Source organism: Aquila chrysaetos, chromosome 8 (assembly GCF_900496995.4).
Source record: "Aquila chrysaetos chrysaetos chromosome 8, bAquChr1.4, whole genome shotgun sequence".
NCBI classification, from domain to species: Eukaryota; Metazoa; Chordata; class Aves; order Accipitriformes; family Accipitridae; genus Aquila; species Aquila chrysaetos.
The window spans coordinates 23,225,938-23,244,376 of NC_044011.1; the positions used below are offsets into that span (position 1 = coordinate 23,225,938).

An 18,439-nucleotide genomic window follows, 5' to 3' on the forward strand; every position below is an offset into this window, starting at 1 on the left:
AGATAAAAATCTAAAGCAGGTCTGTAGACTTTCCAAATGTATCAACTGCAGACAAGTAAGTCACTTCTTCAAACCTGATTGTATTTGGCAGGATGTCCTTTTAGGCAATTATTCAGTCTTACTTATCACAGCTCAACACGAGGACTTTCAACAGAACCCTTTATAAGGTTAATGTCCAAACAGAAGATATCCAACAGCATCAGAAAAGCAGCTGAAGTGTACCATTATTATTGTAATACATCTCCTACCATAGGCGTATTCTAAAATACAGTTTAAATTACATGATCTTAGAGAGTTTCAGTAAATAGTTCAGGATAAGGTTCTCAGAATGTTAGCTAATTCTAACCTGTTTAAATTAAAATTAGGTATTATTTCAACCTGGAAAGTTGAGGCCAATGTTGACTCTTCAGGGAAATCTTACCAGTATGTGTTCACTTTTGTCAAAATTAATTACTATTGAACTCCAGTACTAACAAGAAAGAACTGAAGAGTTTATCAACGATCAACCAACAATGCATCACGTAACTGCCCTCGGTCCAACAAAGATTATTTCCTCAACTGCTGATTTCATTTTGCAGTTATCTCCAGATTAAATTTAGCATCTTGCAAGAAAAATGTAAAAATTCCCTTCAATTAATTAAACTCTGGATTCCTTGACTTAAAAGCAAGTCATGCACAAACCTCAGTACAGTATCAACTCCTTGGAAGCCTATGATTTTCACTTGTGATGCCCTGAAGAATATGATTTAAATTGTCATTTACTACATTTATTAATAAACACGTACATGCATGCCATTTGAAATAATAAACTGATGATATGAGGCCCCTTGCACCTTCAAAGCTATGGGAAAAAGGGACAAAATTAGTTTCATTATTATGAATCTTCTAGATACAGATGCCACATTACAGAGCCTACAGGTTAATCCTTACTTTTATAATGAAGTACTAAAAAAACATGAAAACTCATTATCAAAGCTATTTAACTTGGGCAATGAATTTGAGAATGATCGACAAGCAGTTAGATAACAGGATAAAGAGCAGGATGTCCGTATGTCTATAGCCCGTCAAAGCTCTAGCACCACTACAAGAACCACCACAACTACATGGAAGAGAACGTACAGAGAATGAAATAAACAAAATAGAGCTCTTCAGATTATTAGGCATAAACCGAACATGTGAATGTGCTAATGACTGGTGCTTGAGCTTAGTCTGAGTAATCAATCACTTGAAAAGTAGATAATAGATACATAAAGGAAGATGATAACCAGTAGCTCAATGTATGACTCAGGGTACAAGAAACTGATTAAACAAAGGGAAACTGTGGTTGGATTCAAGCTCCTGAACAGTTAGACCCCTGCATATAGAATCTGACTGACAGTACACAGCGTTCACTCTTGCTCTCCGCTGCACTTCGTGAGAACAGAGACTCTTGTGTCCAATGCAGTGAAGGCTGAGTGAATCTCGTTCCTGAAATAAGTGAGGTTAAAAGCATCCTGGAACGGCCCACGGTGACCAGTAGGTAAGTGAGTGAGGTTCAGATGCCCATAATGGGTCAGGGTCCCGCAAGGCCAATACCTGTCAGGCTGTTCAAATAAATGCAATTAATAGTGGTTGATGTAAAACACAGGATAACAAGATAACTACCTCTGTTAAGTACAGAACACATTGCTCCCTCTGATGGTAAAACCCACTGAAAGGACAGAAATACTCCACAGATTTCACTGCAGAATTATTTTAATTTCATTGCTTCAAAAAGTGTCATACTATCAAATTTACTTCATATCTGAAATAAAACAAGCTAAAAAGGAGGAGAGGAAATGACAGGCCGTTCCACTCAAGCAAACGCTTGAGCTGCTGGCAAGCAACATGCTGCATTCAAGGCACAGGCTATTGGAAGAATTTTAACGGTAGAGTAAGAATCTTTCAATGGAAAAAAGAGCAAGTAGAGGTTTTTATAACTGCTTGAGAGCCACTATGAGGATCACCATTTAGTGGGCAAGCTCTTTCTCACACTTAATCGTACCTGGGCTGATAAATGCACAAATCCTATTTACTCAGAGTCAGTAAAAAGAATTCCTAAAAATGGTTTAAGCACACATTACTCACTGCTGGTTTCTGAACTACAATCATAGTTTGACTTTTTTAAAGAAGGAATTTAGTATCTACACTGCTGTGTCCAGCGACATGAGGCTCCCAAGCTGTGAGTGTTTACCATGTAAATCTCAAATATGCTCAGGTGACAGACTCCCCAACACATTTCACTACAAAGCCATGAGCAGTCCCACAGGGAAGGTGACTGTGTGACAAACTGAAACTTGAAAACTTGTGTTAATTTTTTAACAGCATTGCTAACTGAAATAAGAAAACCATTCTTTCTCATTTCAGAAATAACTGAGGTTTGCTGTAGCTCCTTCACTTGTATACTTTGACTGAATCACATAAACAAAAATTTCTTGTGGCCCAGAACCAAAGACTAAAAATTTAAAGCCAAACATGGTTTCACAGAATCAGGGAGGACTAAAGATTTGCACTATAAAATATTTTTTTCATGACATAAATCTTGTTAGTCACTGCTTCCTCTACAAAAAAAAAAAGGGGGGGGGGTGGCAAAAATCAGGGTCAGTTAAAATTCATTCCTCTCTATTTAACCTAAGATTCAGACTTAACATTACAGCTCCATATTACCTTACCAAATTATATCATATATGCCTTGAACATTCTATGTCCAGTATTTTCCAGACTGGAGCCTGTGGGGGCTAAGGATGGGAGACAGAGCAAGAGAAGGAACCAAAGAAGCATCAGGGATCAAAATGCACCTGTCTCCCAGGTCCTCTGAATCAGAGACACTCTCCCAAGTACCTTCCCTGCTAGTCAGATGTGGAGCAAAGAGCATACTGAAAATACAGATGAGAATGCCAACCTGGATACACCTGAGCTTAGCAATGAGTCTGAGCAGGATGCCTGAAGTATCCCAAGGATAAAAACACCATGTTTAGTCCCCACTCTGAAATCTGTTTCACAGCAGATTCTCTTCCTTTTGATGCTACCAAATTCTAACTTCAGCAGGTGTTTCCACAAGGAAAAAAGTAAACTCCCCACATTGCCACTTGGCACTGGAAAGTAGTATCTTATAAACTTCTTTCAGAAATTGGTCAGGAAAGCCACGCAGCACAGTGAGCACACTAAAAGTATTACATTGGTAATACATACATAATACCACAACATGTCGGGCCTTGTTACACTGCTATTTTTATTCCTGTTAAAAAAATAAAAAAAATAATATTGTAATGTTGCTATTTACTGCATAGATTTGTTTTTCCCAGTGCGTACCAGAGACAATTCATGTTATAAAGAACATCTGACCACAAGATTGTTCAGATCTCTGTATACAGCTTTTTCTTTCACTACAGGAAAGCACATTAAACTTTTCAGATTAGAATTTATATCAGTCTCAAGCACAGAAAGAAATGTTTTCTCTGCCTATTGCCCAGATACAGCTCTATCATCTACTGGTGTCAGCAAAAGAACACACTTGCGTCAGCCAGCAAGTCCTACCGCATTTGAGACTCAGGCTTATCCAAAGGCACCTGTGCAAACCACTAGACTTTTTTTTCCTCCTTTTTATTTTCTCTTTTTTTTTTGCTTTAGGCAATGCACCTGGAAAATGGGAAAACCTCTTCACTCCACTGAAACACAAAAACCTTACTATAGGTGGCCTCGGTTTTCCAGGGTAAGTAAATTTTCTGTAAAAAACCCTTCAATTTCAGGTACAGGTTCTTAAATACTACAGGACTACAGATCTTTTCAGAGTATTTCTCAGCCCTGTTGTTAGTTGACAAATGACAAACACTCAGCTTATTAGTGGCTCTGCTGAACAACATTCTGGTCTGGTTTTGCCTTAAATATCATGAAACCAGTGTCAGGATGCAGTTAACATCTATAGACAAAGAAAGAGAGAGCTATGATAAACTCGTTCTGTTGCCACATTTAAGAAAAGACTTGTTCAGTCAGCTCTGGTCTTGGCTGAAATAAACTTAGTTTCTCACCTAGAAGTTGCCTTTATAAAAGTAACACTCCAACACAAAACTCTGGTCTCTCAGCTGCAATGCTGCTTTGTATTTGGGTCGGTGGACTTCTTGCACTAAAGCATGATCACTGCTGAAGTACAAGTGCTGGCACACTGCAAAGCATGCTACAGCAACAATATTCTCATCTATCTTCAGGTGTTGCTTTCAGGAGCGTGGAGGATGAACCAATCTTAAAACAAACTATTTTACTAATTAATAAATAATAAAATAAGCAACACAAGTTTTGCATCATTTCTTCAATGGGATCCCCAGGGACAAGTTCTGCCTTAAATTATATTACGGCAAAACTATTCCCATTCACTGTAGCCATAACATTTCAACACTTCTAACTTTTCTTCCTTTAAGTTGCTAGAGATTTAACCTAATATGAAAGAGGGCAAGGATGTGACTGTGGTTTAATGGGTCTGCATGTGCTCAATGTGTTTAAGACATCCTTTATAAAATATAAAATGAGATTCTTCATCTAGTGTCATTTTATTATTTAAAAATGTAACACTTCTCCCTGTCATTCTTCTGTTTTTTAATATGAGTTGACTTGCAAGTCAAACACTCAGATACTGAGGTAGAGCTCAAAAAAAAGTTACTAAAGGGAGGAGAAACCATGACCATTATATAATGCTGAACAAATATTAGCCATAGCCACAAATCATTCAGAAGTATTTGCTAATAAAATATTTTGAAATTATTGCTTTTATTTTGTACTGTATTTCCAAGTCTTTTCCAGAAAATTATTTAAGCACGTGCCTAACTTAAAGCACATGAGAAGTCCCATTGATTTCAGTGGGCTCAATCACATCCCTTAAGTCCCACACATTCTTCAGCACACTGCTGCATCTGGAATTTTTACAATAATCAAATGAGAATAAACCAAATATATGTTCAGTGTAATCCATACTTTTCATGTGAAAAAGTAGACATAGTAATTTAATAGACATGAAAGCACTTGGCTTTTAGCCTTACAACATGAAAAGGCTAGGGAAGATTGATTCACTGTCATATTGTCAAAAATTTTGTGTGCATTACAAAACTCTGATCCCTTTTTACTGAAGAAGAAAGTATTCCTGGACATGTTAACATCACCTGGACACTGTCAAAATCAGAAGCCTAAGCTGATGTACAATCACTGTCCTAAGGTAATTATTATATTTTCATTTTGCACTCACAAATAAGACTGACATGGACATCCATGGAAATTTTGTGAGTAATTCTAAGTTAAAATATGGTATTAAAATCAATTAAAAATATAGCATTTATAAATTCAGCATTTTAAATGCTTGAACAAATATCATATCTTACAAGCAAAATCCATCTGCAGAGCTTGAAATGTGTCTGTCAGATTCTGATGATTTAATATAAAGAAGCACCATTTATAGGGAGAGGCAATACTTTTACTAGATTGGCTCATATGTTCCAAATCTTTTGTATACATGCATATATACAAACTTTTTCTTAGGTGAATAAACCCTTGTTGAAGCTCCAAAGAAGGTCTAAGTTGGCCCAGTTTTCAGGCCTTGAAAAGAAGTTTTTGTACTTGCAAGTTTTTTCCATTTTTTCACTAGTGGTATTATCTGCCATAATGTAATAGAAGTCACCCTTGATATCCCTATAGCATCAGATCTATATCACTATTAATACAGAATTCCATGCTCCAGGAACCCTAGAGCACTCTGTGCAGAAGACGTTATCTACCTTGAGGGAAGTTCACATAGTTTATCGAAGTAGCAATTTTCCCAAGTAGTTTTATCCCCAAAATTCCAGTCTGGGGCCTCTCTGGAGCAAGGAATACCAGTCACAACAAACTATAAAGTAGCTATGTGTCAGTCCTTGTCCGTGCTCCAAGGACAGTATGTGAGAACAGAACATACTTCTTTTATTGGTTTCCCTTGTTATTAAACACAGCCCATACAATGCCTTTCCATTTAAACCTCTGATACTGACTTAGTAACATCTTCCAGGAGACAGGTGGAGAGCTGAACCAGAGGAGAAGTGACAATGCCGATGAGGAACATTTCCATTTGTTTGCCAACACCTCTTCTCAGCCCATCTTGCAAGGTTACAAGCCATGGACGTTATTCTGCCGCACTCTCTTGGATATTTTTTGAAGAGATAGATTGTCTATTTAGCTTTTAAAGAAAAGTGCTTTCAAATCATAATTTTAATTAACTCAGAAAGAAATGCACATTTCTATTACATGTGTGTCAACAGTGAACATTTGTATCTTTGACCGATGCCAAACTGTATTTCTCCAATGATATGCACTTCATATGAAACACAAATCAGTTCAGTTTATTCCACGTGTCAAAATGCATTATCTGCTTCTGAGTGTTGTCTCATTTGGTCTGTCCCATTTGGTGAACGGGAAAAATAAAACACATACACAACCACTAATGCAGTTTGGAAAACGCACCTTCAGATTTAGCACTGGTGAATTACAGTATAGAAATGACAGAATGCTGAAGTGGTAGATGGCAAAGTAATTAGAAAAACAGTATTTATGTGTTTGCAGAGGTTGTTATGCTGTATGTAAAGGTCTTGCAGCAGGGAGAGAACACCAGTGATGTTTCTGCCACAAATTCCTATTAGATTACAGAGAAGGAATTATGGTATTACACTTTATTCTTGATCCACTGTAATTCAAAGGGGGTGAAAATTTTGGATCATCTACGGCAAGCCATCTCTCTGTGCCAGTTACTGTGTGTATAGAAAAGGGGTAATAAAATACCTAAGCAACTCTCAAAAACGCTCTGAAATACACCTTGGAAAAGACACCCTGGTTTTCATTTAGTTCAGCTGACTTCAAGTTACAGCATTTTTCTTCAATGATTGCTTTTAGTTAAAAGCAAATAATGACTCATTAAGGCAACTATTTTTTGCTTGCTAAACCCATAATTTCTTCAGAAGGTACTCGCTTACTGATATTTAATATAGTTCATTGCTTTCGTAACAGTGAAATAGTTGTGCATACTGCTAGCATTTCATGACTAGAAGCTCGACTAGATAACTTCCAGAGGTCTTTCTCAAGCAACATTGCTAATTTGACAAGATGAATTGCCTGTAATATTCCAAGTCCTACAAATATTGATATCACAGAGGTAAGAACCACAACGTGCTATGCTGCGATACAGAACAGTCTTCCAAAGTATGACTGACATTTAAAACTCAATAGAAGAGTTTAAACTCTTTTTCATTTCATTGAAATGAACTTCAGCCCAAGTTCCCAGGGCGCGAGCAGGCTGCCCACCCCAGAGGGGGGAAGACTAAATGCTGCAGGCGCAGGGCTTGTGCGGCAGAGAAGTAGCTACAGCCAAAAACTGATCTGCAAGGGGATCACATCTGACACCTTCACAGGATAAAACAAAACAAAAATGGGGAAACAACACTGTCCAAAAAGGTTGCCAGGGATTGTCCAGCTGCAAGTAGGGCATAAAAGCAAGTAACAGATATGATTGTCTGTATAATCTGATGAAAACCAAATAACTTACCCAGGGCACAATGGGGACAATTGTCCAAATGTCAGAAAAATGAAAACCTGTTCATTCAGGTTTAGCCTCACATCTGCTAGTGTCCTGTCCTACAGCACCGCAACCTATTGTTTAATTCTAGGTCAAAATGAAGTAATCTAAATATGCACACTGTTATATAAAAGGGCCAGGGGATGAAATTACACCAGTTTCTAATAAGGCCCTTTGAAACCCTAAACTAGCAAGTTAGTGGCCAAATTATTTTTCTTCTACTAAGAGAGACTGAACAGCAAATAACGACTAGAAGATACAGAATGTAAAACTGTAGTTCTCAAAGTCTTATGTGTATCTGCTATACCAAGGCACAACAGAGGACTATTGAGGTGCTAAACATTTATCATTTAATTAACCATCTCCAAGACCAATCTTAAAAACCTTTTGTCTCTCGACTGCTAGATTCTTCATAAATACAAGATCTGTAAAGTTCCCTTCTCTCCCATTTCAAAACTACATAAAAGATTTTTTACCATGCATCTTTTGAAAAAAGGATTTCCAGTTAGAAAAATGAAAACTAGCATATTTATTTTTAAGGATAGCAATAAGAGTAACATAAAATGTAATGTGTTTTTTTATATCTTCTACATTTTTTTTATTCAGTGCGCATAAACTCTATGGCAATCACAGTTATTAAAACTACATTTTTACCTAGCCACATCTGTCCACGTAAAGCCAATTTATGTGGCTTTAAGTATTCTTTTACTTGATAAGTAGCAGCCTGCACATGGTGACAGACATCACACCAGAACATTAAAAGGACCGTTTGGTTATTTTCTTCTTCTGTGAAATATGTGTCTTGCTATTTTCTTCTTTTTCTTTGAGAATACTATAAACTGAACCTTTCTATCAATGAACAGAAAGTTTTCTTCCTATGCATGGATGTATGATAATATTCTGCATCTGAATTGGAACGAAAAAGAGAGTCGTGAGCTCTTTAGGACACACACCCGCCCCAGAAGTACAGTACCATGGTAAGCCCCAGCCCAGCCCGCTCCATGCCAGATGCAGGAACCTGCTGGATCTCAGCTGCACCTGAGGGATCCCAGCTCTCTCTCCTCTGTGTCAGGTAGTAACTTGCACCATTTTCCTGGCGATCTTCAAAATACAGCTATTTACTTATGGAGTTGTGTGTAAAGACAGGAAAACCAAAGTACAATAAACTCTACTCTGATTCTGACTCTTTTTATCGCGGTATGATCTAGATTAAGACTCGATTCCCCCACCTCTGCCACATGGGACTGGGAGTGAGAAGGCAAAGGAAAGGGAGCACAACAGATTTCTCAGTACAGAGGCTCTACAGTATGACAAGCAGGCAAGGAGACTGACTTCTGTGAGTCAGTGCATAAGGATTTAAAATGTAGCAGGGGCAAGTAATTTACTAGAAATAAAAATAGGAAAAATAAATAAATTACTGACATAATGCAATAAATGGTGTATATATTACATCTAATCAAGCTGGCATCTCAGAAAACACAGCAGCTGCTCAATTCAGTCAAATGCAATTCTTTAGAGGCTCAGAGAACAGGGGTGCACTTAGATTTCTGAAGCAGCATGTGGTCATGCAGACACTGCTCTGAGACAAAGTGGAAGAGTTTATTTCTTATATGGCAACAGGGATGCTGTGGAATTGCTCAATAGCTATGATCATATGAGTTCCACCTGACTGTGATACAGTTTAAGGATAGGAATCATAGAACCAATTGTTTCTTATTAGTGTATTTTAAAAGAATAGAAGACAGAGTAAACAACAAAAACGTGAGTTAGAACAATAATAGTGATCTCAGAATTATGAAGGAGACTGTCAGAATAAGAGCCACACTACAGTCCATCATATTCAGGAGGACGACCTACTTGCAGAAATTAGCATAATTTCTTTTCTTTAAAATAAAACTTGAAAATTAACCTTGTTCACTGTCCCAAGTAACTGTGCCTGGCCTCCTTTCCCAAGGCTCTTAACAGACTGCCCAGGGAAATGAATTCAATAAAGGAATCTCTCTGTTCAGAAAACTCAACTGTCCATCAAACATACCATCCAACAGCAAGCACCTTCTAACCCATCTCAGTTGCAGAGACAGGCAGTCTTTCAAGTCACCAAGGGCGAGAATATTCGGTATTCGGGGCGAGGTGCCAGCACAAGTTTGAGCACAGGTCTTGCATTCATGCTTATTCACACAATCTAATACTCTCACAGCAGTGGCTAGATCCTTAGGCTCCTTGAATTTCCATGATCTGAATCCCAAGCACCCAGCTCCCAGAGAGGAATCCTGAAGCCAGAATGAAGTACCTAGGCTCCCTGAACATGTCAAGAACCAGAAATCCCGCATGATGAGCAGAAACTGCCTAGAGCTAACCAGTACAAAACACATTAACCACACAAAACACCAGGACAGTACAAGCAGAAGGGCCGTAGGATATACATCTGATACTTTCCCAGAGCTTAAATCACCAAAGCTCTGGCTACAGAACGCCTCCTTCTACCTGGGATGTCTAGCCCACAGTCCTGCCCTGCAGCTTTTAAAGAATTAAGCCAGAAGCACTGTTTTCTTTTTTAAAACTTGGCTGTGAGAGAAGTTTAACCATGATATAATAGTGAAAAGGCTTCTGAAGTGGGGAAAGGAAGGTTCAGTATCTGCTTGAGGCGGACGGGCCTCACACAATTCCTTTTCCCAGGACAGTGCCCAACACCTTGGTGAGGTCTTAGTCTGGGTGCACGCCTGGATGAAGGGAGTAATGAAACGGGACTCTTCACCCACTACGTTGAAGTTCTGCCACTGTTCAGCAAAGATTAAGAAGAATAAACCCTTGTTTTGAACCACAGTTTTCTGTGACACTAACAGTAGTGTAAGGACAGCAAATCCTATCTCCACATGCAACATGGCACAGATTTAACCTCAGGTTGTAATCTGCAAGACTGTTCTCACATATTAGCATAAAGCTATGTAGTAACTATGAAAAATACTACAGAAATTAGACTACAATAAGCTAGTAAAATGGCTACTAGAGTATGCATTTATCAGGCATCCAGTGGTGCAAAAACATTTTAACTACTATGAAAACACATTTTTGCACTAAGCTAACCTGGCTCATCTACTTCCTATTAATAACTGTACTACATGTACTGCAAGGAATAATTGTTTCACAGACTATGAGAGAAGAACTTCTGCTTAATCTTTTACGACCTTTATAAGACTTTATTAAATTATGAAGCCATGTAGCTTGTACATGCTCTGAAGTTTTGGTTGGGAACAGTTTAAATACATAAATAAGTGCAGCTGTCCCAAGTAGTGCCACCATGGTGACTTAAGACACTGTTAAGATGTTCCAGTTCTTTACCATTTTAAATCAGCAGTAAAACTCCAGCCCAAGACAAAGTCTCAGACAGGAGCTATCCAGTCAGGAGCAAAGTACTGCTTATTAAAGACAATTAATGTCATTTTAAAAAAAACATGCAACTCTTCTCAGTTCCTTGCACTTGTGTTACCTATAAAAGTTTCTGCTATAAAAAAATATATTAAAACTAGTTTATTACATGGATAACCTCTTTCAGCTTGTCAGAAATAGAAATATGAAATCCCTTTATTGATCTTTAGTACACTGAGCCCAAGCTGAGACTCGTGGGGATCATGGTACTCGCAAAACCTGCCAGTACTGTGATCACTAGAAATTGATGTTAAAAACAAAGCCAATACTTTGGATGGCAAACCCAGCCAACTTTAAATTTCATCGGAGCATGCTGCCTCCTCAGAACTGCAGCCTCACGATAAGGAAGTCTGAAGACCACATCCTTAAAGGAAAGGAAACATTAGAAAGGGAAAAAGGAGAAGAAATGTCCACCCCATTTTTCCCAACTATTTCATCAATGACAAGGGGAATCTCTCTCTGACATGGGACAGGGAGATATGCAGCCAATTCTCACAATCCCCTTGAAATCCAATAGAGTCCTGAAACAATTCATGTACGTCATCTGCCACAGTCTGACCATGTGAAATTTCTTATTTGCGTTTTGGGTAACTCTTGCTTTGGCAAAACTGACAGACCGCTATGGATATACATTTTGATACAATTATTTGAACAAGGCATACCACTGTGCAAGTTTTTAACATTTTGTTCTTCCAGTATACCTTAATTATATCCATCAGCCCTCCAACAATTCTAGTTCTGCAAAATCCTATGTAACTATGATATTTTACCTTTCAATGGGTAAAAAAGATTAAAACCACTCATTTCCTGTGTGAACTAAGAAAAGGTTTGGATCTAGAAGCTCAGAAGCGTTCCCCAGATCTTACTATAATTCTCAAATCCAAAGTAAAATCCCTTCAAAGACAACTTGAACAGAGTTCAATTTATTCCATTCAGTTTAGGAACATTTGTACTTACTGACTGTTCACTTAGATCCTGAGAGTCTTCCATGGAGGTTATTCACCTTTCTTTTCCCCCACAAGCAGAAATTATCTTCCCTTCAATTTACAGCTCAGTAGTCTAAATTAAAATGAAGAGAAAAAAATTAACGTTAGTTTGTGGTCCTCACTTCTAAGGCAAATCTGCAATAAACAAACACCCTGAGGCTGTGGTTTCACTAAAATCTGCAGCAAAGTTCCCATTGACTTCTATGAAGCCTAATTTCATACAAAATGTTTCAACACCTCCAGTATTACTTTGGGAAGCTATCTAAAATACACCAACAGAAACAGCAATACACTTAAGTAATAATTCTTCAAGTCCTGCAAGAAAAAATAGTTATGAAAACAAACCAATAAAAAAGCTAAAAAGTTTAATACTGGCAGCTGTTTAAGTAGACAACAAAAGATAACCCTTGGGAGAACATATTAGAAAGACAATTATGGAATGTCGAACAAAACTGCTTAATACACATTTAATGATAACCTCTTACTCATTAAGTGTCTGGCAGAAAAAGGTTATTATGCAATTATCAGCATGAAGTCCCCTCTCTAAGGTCCATTAAATTCCTTTACACGAAGTGGTTTATAACAAGCAGCTTCCTACAAAGTGCTAAATGACAGACATTACCCTAATTACCTGCTATGGCTATGCCTTCTCTCATAGGGTGAATCACTCTCATCAAATATTGAGATCTTCAATAGGAAAATTCTATTTTCTAGGAGTTCTGCATATGAATGATTATGGTAACCTTAACTATAAAGCCACACAATTATATTACAATGTTCATTCTCAGAAAAGACCCACTTTGGAGTTATGCAAATTTGCATAATTTAGAACAAAACGAGTGCCAGGAATATTTCATATATGCAATAATCATAATACCATTAATCAAAGCTAGTGTTACATTTAAAAGAAAACAAAATATATAACCATATGTAAACACATAAATTAAGGAACCCAAACAACCTGGATTTATTTATCAATATTACCTGGATTTGTTTATCACAAGGCACCCCAAGAAACCATTACCTGGGAGTGTGCCAAATAGCATAAACTTATTAGGGATTGTTTTAAATTCTGACCAGCAAGCACTTAGAGGTCATGCTACCTCCACCCTGCATAACTGTAACCATTACTCATCTGAGGTTAAACAATGTATAGCTCTGTTGGGACCTGCAGAACATTTGAAAGGAACAGGAGCTACAAGCCATTGCACCCACATATTGCCACCCACGGCCCTACGCTGCCCTGTGAATACCTCCTCCCTTAGTTTGAAGTGCCACTTACTTGCCATACCTCCGTTTACTCCCCAAAATGTAACTCCCAAAATTTCCTTGTGTTTTGCATTAGGTATTTCCTAGAATATACGCACATGCACATTTACAGCCCCATTATACTTTCTTTCCAGTCTCACCTTAATTTCCCCCTTTTCCTGCCACCAGATTACACAGTCCTGTTTTCCTCTCCTCTTCTCTAAGTTTCAAAAAGATTGGCATTTGCATTTCATTAATTTTTGCCATGATGTTACATAAGGAAAAGACCAATTGCAAGCAGATCATATTGCATGTATTTCGCCTTATCAGAAAGCTGAAAATAATTCCTTTTTTTCAAAATGGCTTCAGTCTCCTCTCAATTTCAGAGGGATCCAAGACACTGACGTCTTCACCCATGATGCCTTCACTAAAACAGTAACCACCTCTCATTGCTTTTCGGTCAATATGTGGAGCCCACATCCTTGTATTTGTAAAAATCTTCTGCAGTCTTTGTCCAATGGAGACAAAAGGGGAATTGCAAGGCTTCTTTAAAACACCCACTATAAGCAAATTTCAGAGAGAAGCCTACCAAGAACAGTGGGTATATTGAGAGAAAGCAGCTCTACATGGCATATCGATCATGATCTTAACCAAAGCACACTGAAATCAACAGATGGATGTCACATTTTTCCTTAAAAAATAAAATGTATCAATATTTTAAATACATCCTGAGCACGTAAGTCCAACAGGAGTTTTACTATTAAGAACTGCCTATGACTCACCCACAATATGTGTGTTGTGTCCCAAAAATTCAGGTGGATGTATCCACTGGAACTCATCATTAAATAAGCCACTTGTATTAGTCACCTTCTAAAAAAGACTGACATTCACAAGTTTTTGAACTTACTTTACTGAACTGAAGACAAAGACAAGCTTGTTTAATCTTTGCAGAAATAGACAATGTGTTAAATATATCCTTTGCACAAACTTGCTATATTATAATAGTTTCTAAGGCTCTGTTGTTCATCTTCACACTGCCTCAAAATTTGAATACTCTTACTGGAAATGGAGCTTTTAAAAATAAAATTCAGAATTAATATTTTATCAGTATTCTACCTATCAACAGCTAAATCTTGCTACATTGTGAGCCCAGTTAAAGCGGCTGATTATAACCAACTGCTAACACAATGATTTTTATAATGGCAGTTATGCCAATTGCACTTAGACCAAATCCTTTAGGGTTTAGTTTTATAAATTTGTAAAAGAGGAGAAAAACCATTAGAGAAGTCAGTGATTTAAATAAGACCAACATTACTCCCTAATAAAGATATAAAATTAAAGGATAATAGTAACCTCGTGCTGTTTTATGAGGCAATAATCCAGTTACCAATTCAACCTTGTAGTTTATCCCATCAAGAGAACCAGATTAAAAACAGAGGGAGGGAGGGCACTCTTATCCCTATTATATTTCAAGTGTTTCTAACTGGGTTTAACTATTTTTAAAACTGTTGTTAAAAGTCTTAAACTCACAGACAAGCCAGAATGAAGAAAAATGCCTGTTTCTGCTCTTGATCTAGTCCTTGCAGATGTGGCTTTAAAACTGATGAAGTGTTTTATGCTCCCAGATAAAAATTTTACCTTTCTAAGAAATGTCTTAATTAGGAGGATTCCTGACTTTCCTCATCAACAAATGCATTTAAATCTAATTTTTTATTTATTTATTTTTATCTGGGGGAATAAAACACTTCATCAAATTTAAACTGCAACTTCCAGGACTCGACCATGAGGAGAAACATGTGTTTCCTCCCAGAGATACCCCCGTAAGTTAAAAAAATAAAAAACTACTTGAGGATCTGCTGCATACTGCTTTGTAAATGACTGAAAATGTAAGACAGCAAGGACGTGATCTCTCCCCTCACAATGATTTCTTCAGAAAACTAGGATTGCAACAAATAAACAACTGATTGAAGTAGCTTCATTTTATATGGGATGTCTAATAATATCCTGTGCTGCAACTTTCACAGGCTCCAGATAGAATGTGAAGCTCGAGGATCCACAGATAAAAAACAGCCCTAAAGCACTTGGCGTTTCCCAAGATTATTTCAGAGGCTGCTTCAGGCCCTCCAGTCAGCCAGATGGAGAGATGGAGCTCCAAGAAGAATCCATCATCTGGAAGAGGAGTTTGGCCAACAGACAAATATTTTCCTCCCTTTCACTTCAACGCAAAAACTTAGGAAGAAAGTCCTCTCTTGGTCCACTAGGAGTTGGTCTTCTTAAATGAAATTATGGGGGGGTGGTCCTCAGTTTCTACCACAACAATTTTTTTCACATAATGATCCCCTTGGGCACATTGTCACGTTCTTTTTATTCTGTTTCATCTGAAGAACACCTACTTCTACTGAGGTTGTGTCATGGTGATGCTCTGGCATTATAGTACAGGAGCTGCAGGATTGCAGTCAAATTTACTATATTGTTTTCTACATTTTGAAATGTGTCGATAAGAAGCCTAAAGAATTAACAGAAAGGAGGATGCTGTGGTTAACACGATTAACTCATAGCCACAAAGAAGAACTCATTTCTATCGCAGCCACAGATTGAGAGTCAAAAAGTTAAGTGAGAAGTGGTCACAAATAGAGCAATTTCTCATTTTCTAGTGCTCTACTTCAGCAACCTGTGATAGTAGAAGTACTTAGCGCTTATAACTGCAACTGAACGTATGCAGGACGTGCAGCAGTAAGGTACCAACAAATGAGGACAGGCTCCAGGGTCTGAACTCCCCCAGCCTCAGGCGAGCCACTGTGGGTTTGCACCATTCCTACAGACCATCTGAGGAGAGTGAAGAACACATCTGAGGCACTGTGAAAGTATATGCAAGGCAGGTAACGAGAAAATTAATTGCTCTAGAATCAGTGCAAGGAACTTGTGCATATGCACTACAATCTCACTAAATTAGATGATTTCATGCTAGTTGTTTCCCATGAAACTCATTTGTTTGAAGGAACAGGAGAGAGGGTACAAGCAACAAAGAGGCACACCTAACATTCAATAAGTGCTTACCTAGGAAAACATTCTTCTAGTTGTCTGCATGCCCATCACATGTAGTCTCATGTGAAAAAGATAAAATATAACCTAAATTAAAAGAAAAGGAAACCAAATGCTGATTTATTAGAATTTCAACTTAGCCTGTATCTACAGTCCAAAACTGGATTTTGGATGGCAAAACCATACTGCTTTCCCAGTCCCTAATAGTATCACATTTGGAAAAGAAGAAAGATCCATGCCCCAGATGAGGAATGAGACTGATGTGCTTTATAACATAGACTTTCTTCAAAACTCAAGTGAAACTATTCGCAGGCAAGTCAATAAGAAAAACATACTAATCTGACACTTTTAAAATAAACAAAATTATAATCATAGGGCTTTCTAGAAACTGTCTGTCCATGCTTTGGTAGAAAAAGAAGACATCAGCTTTCTTATCTTATGTTGTAAGGCAAAATGAAAACTCAGCTCTCAGTATAATCTCAGAAAAGCTATTGCTTGATATATTTTGAACTGATTTTAGAACTAATTTATATTAATATATATTTATATTAACTAATTTTTAGCTTTGTTGGCTTTTGTGTTTTCTCTTACACAAGTACTGTGTTTTCTTGAAAGGAGTGTCAACCCTAATAAAAACAACTCTGCTTTAGTGGAAAAAAAAGTAAGAAATATTATTATCTGTATCTAACTTCAAGAGAGAGCAAATGACTAACAAATTTTAAATACCGTAAACATAATAACAGTTAAAAAGGCAAGCAAAGCCATCCTGACAGTATGACCTAGTCAGCGACATGTACTGCTTTCCTGAGGAAAATTGGCAGGTGGAGAGAAATATACAGAATTTCTAAATTGCTTTTAGCTCTCAAATTTTTCTTTTCTCATTCCTTTTAATCAGAAGGATTCTTGCAGGAAGTAGAAGTGGCTTGGGAATCTTGCCTGTGTATTTAGGCTTAGCTGAGATAACTGGTGTTTACCCCGGATATCAAGATGAGCGAAATGAGCCTCCCGAAAAACTCACACTGCATTGCAGAAATAAATCTTGCTCCACAGACTAAAGAATTAAGGGGAATATGGAATACTCATCTTTCCCTTCCTCCTCTTCTAATACTTTTTTTTCTCCTCAGGTCCTCATCTCTAGAGGGTTAGATACAGCTCTCTTCGGATCAGTTTGGTTTCAGCCCACTTTTAGCTTTGTTGAGGATGAGAATTTTACCCTTAGAGAACTTTTAGAGCTTTCTGGAACCCTTGGTAGCACAACTGGGACCCACTTCTCCATCTATGAGTGACCTCCAAAATGCTGAGCTCCATCCTCACCCAGAGCCCTTGGCCTGCAGCTGAGAGGAGAACATGCCGTGCCATCCACCCATCCATCCATCCATCCATCCATCCATCCATCCCCAGCTTATTTTAGCTCTGAGCACGTCCAGTGGCCCCTGGTGGAAGCAGATCATCTTGGCAGGGGTTTGTGTCCTGCTGAGCACCTGCCTACATCGACTTGTATTTGCACATGGATTGCTTAAATAGAGAAGACACGATACTCCTTACTTTGAATTAGCAGAATTACTCAAGGAGTTCATACAACAACGCACGCAACTTCCGTAGGGTTCTGAGCACTACTGAATTTCCTGCCTATTGCAAGCACGCACGCTGTCCTGCTACTCGTTTACAGGGAAGGAATACAGGAGGAATTTCCAGGATATGCTGAAAAGCAAACGGACCCAGCCACTTCCTCTATAAAGAAGAGTCCTTGCTCTCACAGCAAATACATGGGTGACAGCGTACGAGCTAGATGGAGGGGGCTGCACAGGGCACCCTTCAGGACCTGCTCAGCATTCTCATCCCAGCACAGTATCCAGCATGGATGCGCATCAGCATGGATGTGCATAAGAACATGCATATGTCCAAACTGGGTAGAAAGTATATATTCTAATGTATATAGAAACTACGCTTCTGAAATGAGTAAGTGTCAAGGTGCAATGTCAGATGTTATTAGTACAAAAACCAAAATAGGAATTAAAAATAAAATCCTAGTATTCTATCATCAGGACACTGATAACCCTGAGGCTCAGATTCACAGAAGATTTAGGGTCTTGCTATGATCCCTGCTGGAGATGAAAGAGTGTTTGTTCCTGGTAAC

The 18,439-nt window shown here is 38.0% G+C and overlaps 1 protein-coding gene across 17 annotated transcripts in view; it reads right to left on the reverse strand.

Moving 5' to 3' along the window:
• Positions 1 to 18,439, reverse strand: part of EYA4 (EYA transcriptional coactivator and phosphatase 4) — a 161,076-nt gene that overhangs the window by 129,893 nt on the left and 12,744 nt on the right. For 15 of the 17 annotated variants that reach the window (XM_030022593.2, XM_030022609.2, XM_030022606.2 and 12 more), the window contains exon 2: positions 11,984 to 12,085. In XM_030022593.2, the coding sequence (XP_029878453.1) occupies positions 11,984 to 12,016 (33 nt within the window). In that variant the 5' untranslated portion in view covers positions 12,017 to 12,085. Of the gene's footprint in view, positions 1 to 11,983; positions 12,086 to 16,317; positions 16,378 to 18,439 lie in introns of those variants that run through there. The other 2 variants (XM_041125419.1, XM_030022604.2) reach the window with 2 other exon arrangements.